The 3,208-nt window shown below is 37.9% G+C and overlaps 1 protein-coding gene across 1 annotated transcript; it reads left to right on the forward strand.

Moving 5' to 3' along the window:
* Positions 1-489: 489 nt before the first annotated feature.
* LOC146563006 (nuclear factor 7, brain-like) lies at positions 490-2,268 on the forward strand. Its single transcript, XM_085293184.1, has one exon. The coding sequence runs from the start codon at positions 490-492 to the stop codon at positions 1,924-1,926; it is 1,437 nt and encodes a 478-aa protein (XP_085149310.1). The 3' UTR covers positions 1,927-2,268.
* The last annotated feature ends 940 nt before the right edge of the window (positions 2,269-3,208 follow it).

A 3,208-nucleotide genomic window follows, 5' to 3' on the forward strand; every position in this document is an offset into this window, starting at 1 on the left:
CTTACTGGAAAAACGACTTAAACCTGTTAGTTAAATCTTTGACTTTAGTTAAAAAGAAAAAGGCTGCTTTTTTTTGTTTCCTTTGTGGAAGATTTTGATTTAGTGAGTTAATAATCTGTTAATTTATGTGACCCCGTCTTTATATTTTATTTTCACTATGTATGAAAGTTGCTAATATGTAAGAAATGTCTATTCGCTGAATCTGTAATATATGGTGCATTTTGTTTGTATGTTTATATTACTAATAAAAAAAACAAAACAAAAAAAAAAAAACATCTGTGACACAGAAATGGCGCCATCTACTGGGAATATAGCAAGTCCGTTACTATCAGCTCCGCCCACAACAGAGTAAATGAAACTTAAACTCATTGTCGACTACACTGGAGGCGCCATTACATTAAAACCTGCGCTCTGTACCGAAGAGCACAATTTGGCGGCATTATCAGGCAAAGAGGTCGTATTTCGGTGAGTCATAAAAAAAATTACGAAATGGCGGAGAAAGTCACACTTTTTGAAAACTATCTGAGCTGCCATGTGTGTTCAGAGACTTTCAGAGATCCTGTGTCTCTGAGCTGCGGCCACAGCTTCTGTTCAAGCTGCCTGCAGAAATTCTGGGAACAAACTAAAAACAAAAACTGTCCCATTTGTAAAAGAAAATCTTCAAAGGATGAACCATCCATGAACTTTGCTCTCAAAGAACTTGCTGATTCATTTGCTAAGAGGCAGAGTGAGAGCTCACCTGAGACAGAAAAAGAGGAGGAGGAGGTGGTGTGTGATAAACATCCAGACGTCCCTTACTGGTACTGTGAGGATGAAGACAGAGCTGTGTGTCCTGTGTGTGAGTTTTCTCTCCACCAGAGTCACAAAGTGGTTCCTGTAGAAGAAGCAGTCAGTGACCTGAAGGAGCAGCTGAAATCTGACTTAAAGTCTCTGCAGGACAAGAGGAACAAATACAAACAAGTGGAGGAAACATACAATGAAGTGAGGGAACACATGAAGAAGCAGCTGTTGTCTACAGAGAGGCAGATCAGAGCAGAGTTCAAGAAGCTCCAGCAGTTCCTGAAAGAGGAAGAGGAGTCCAGACTGGCAGCTCTGAGGGAGGAAGAGGAGCAGAAGGGGAGGACTATCAGCAGAGAGATGAAGATGATTGAGGAGCAGATCTCCTCTCTGTCAGACAGCATCTCTGCTGTTGAAGAAGAGCTGCAGAAACACAGCGTGCCATTCCTCAGCAGTTATAAAGACACTCAGAGCAGAGCCCAGAGCTCAGTGTCAGATCCACAGCTGGTCTCAGGAGCACTGATAGATGTGGCCAAACACCTGGGCAACCTGTCCTTCAGAGTGTGGGAGAAGATGAAGGAGAAGGTCCACTTCAGTCCTGTCATTCTGGACCCAAACACTGCAAACTGCTGTCTCTATCTGTCTGATGATCTGACCAGTGTGAGACGTGGAGTCACAAAGCAGCAGCTTCCTGATAATCCAGAGAGAAACATTAAGTATAATGATGTTTTTGGCTCTGAGGGTTTCAGCTCAGGGAAACACAGCTGGGAGGTGGAGGTGGGAGACCATCCTGCCTGGAATCTGGGTTTAGTTAAAGAGTCACTTGACAGGAAGGGAGAGCTTCTTGCTTTACCAAAATATGGAATCTGGTGTTTATTGCATCGTGGTGGAGAATACACTAATTGTGTTGGTCAGACTGTGACAGTGAAGAAGAGTCTCCAGAGGATCAGAGTCCAGCTGGACTATGACAAGGGGGAGGTGTCCTTCTATGACCCTGAAGACATGACTCACATCTGCACCCACAGAGACACTTTCACTGAGAAACTCTTCCCATATTTGAGTACTGGAGAGAAAGGAGAAGCCAAAACCTCTGATATCAAAATCTGTCAGACTAAGATTTCTTTGAAAAGTGCAACGACGTCTCTGTGAACTTTTTGTTTTTGTTTTCTCTTTTCTTGCACTTTCCCTCTTTTATTACATCTTGTTTTGTTGTTATTTGTTTGTTTGTTTGTTTGAAAAAAGCAGAAATAAAAATATAACACATAAAGCAATTTACACAATAGAATATAAATTCTTTTCAAAGCACAGAGAGCAAAATGATAAATGGCATTTGTTTTTGTTTTGTTTTTTTCCAATTCAGTTTAAAGGTGATTCAAAAATGATGCACCAAATGTGAGGTGATGCAGTCTTTTATCCGTTATTGGTTATTTCTTCATTTTCCATTCATTCCCTGCTCTTTTGGGTTTTTTTTATTAAATGTATAAATGTTTTTAAGTCATTTAACTCTTCATGAAACTATTTTTGAACATTAAAACTGTCCAAAATTGACGTGACAAAGATAAATGGATGCTGATAAATATTACTTAGCTTAGTTTTATCAGTGTTGAGATCAGAATCAGCTGATAACAATCTCTGGCTAATATGTGTGTTTTATTGGTTTCAAAATGTAAAAAAAAACCCTGATTGATAACTTGATTAATAAATAATGCTAATGTCTTGTTAAGTAAGTTAAGTAAGCGATTTTCTCTATTTGAATATGTTTCTTATGGTATGTTCTGCATAACTTTGCAAAATAAATCAAACTGTGCACTTGTATATATCAATTCAGCAATAATTCCTTTGAAAGTGTCATTGCAGAATAATCTTGACTGTCTAACATTCTTATACATTTATTCAGTTGTATTCATACAAACTAGCTCATTCTTTGGTTCTTAGATTTTGTCCTAAGTTCTGTGTAAATTGACTTGTCAGATGCAACTCATATTACTCCTCAATCTTCAATTCCACTCACAACAACTAAGAATTAGTAAGAAAACTGAAAACTGTAGATCAGAGCAGCAGCTAAAGGCAGGTTAAAGCCAAAGTGACAAAGAGAAATAATAATCCTTATTATATTGATCTTCATATGATCTTCAAAGAAAAATAGTTATATGCGATTAATAAGCTGAGGAAATTGAGAGACAAAGGCTGATTATACCAGCATTTAGTAGAAAATGAAACCAAAATAATAAAGGAAAAAAGTAGAAACAAGATTTCTGTTGACCGTCATCCAAAGAAGAAAAAACAGCTTCTGTGTTTGTTAGTTTCAGTTATGTAATACTGTGCACTTCCTCATTTGAAATATGTGAATATCATTACAGTGATTTTCAAGGTTAGAAACACACAAAGAAGAACAACACTGTTGTACTCACATGCACAGTTAGCACAGTCA

This window comes from Mchenga conophoros, linkage group LG12 (assembly GCF_057382185.1).
Source record: "Mchenga conophoros isolate Kocher_MC1m ecotype Shallow Benthic linkage group LG12, M_conophoros_male_GT1.1, whole genome shotgun sequence".
In the NCBI taxonomy this organism is placed as follows: domain Eukaryota; kingdom Metazoa; phylum Chordata; class Actinopteri; order Cichliformes; family Cichlidae; genus Mchenga; species Mchenga conophoros.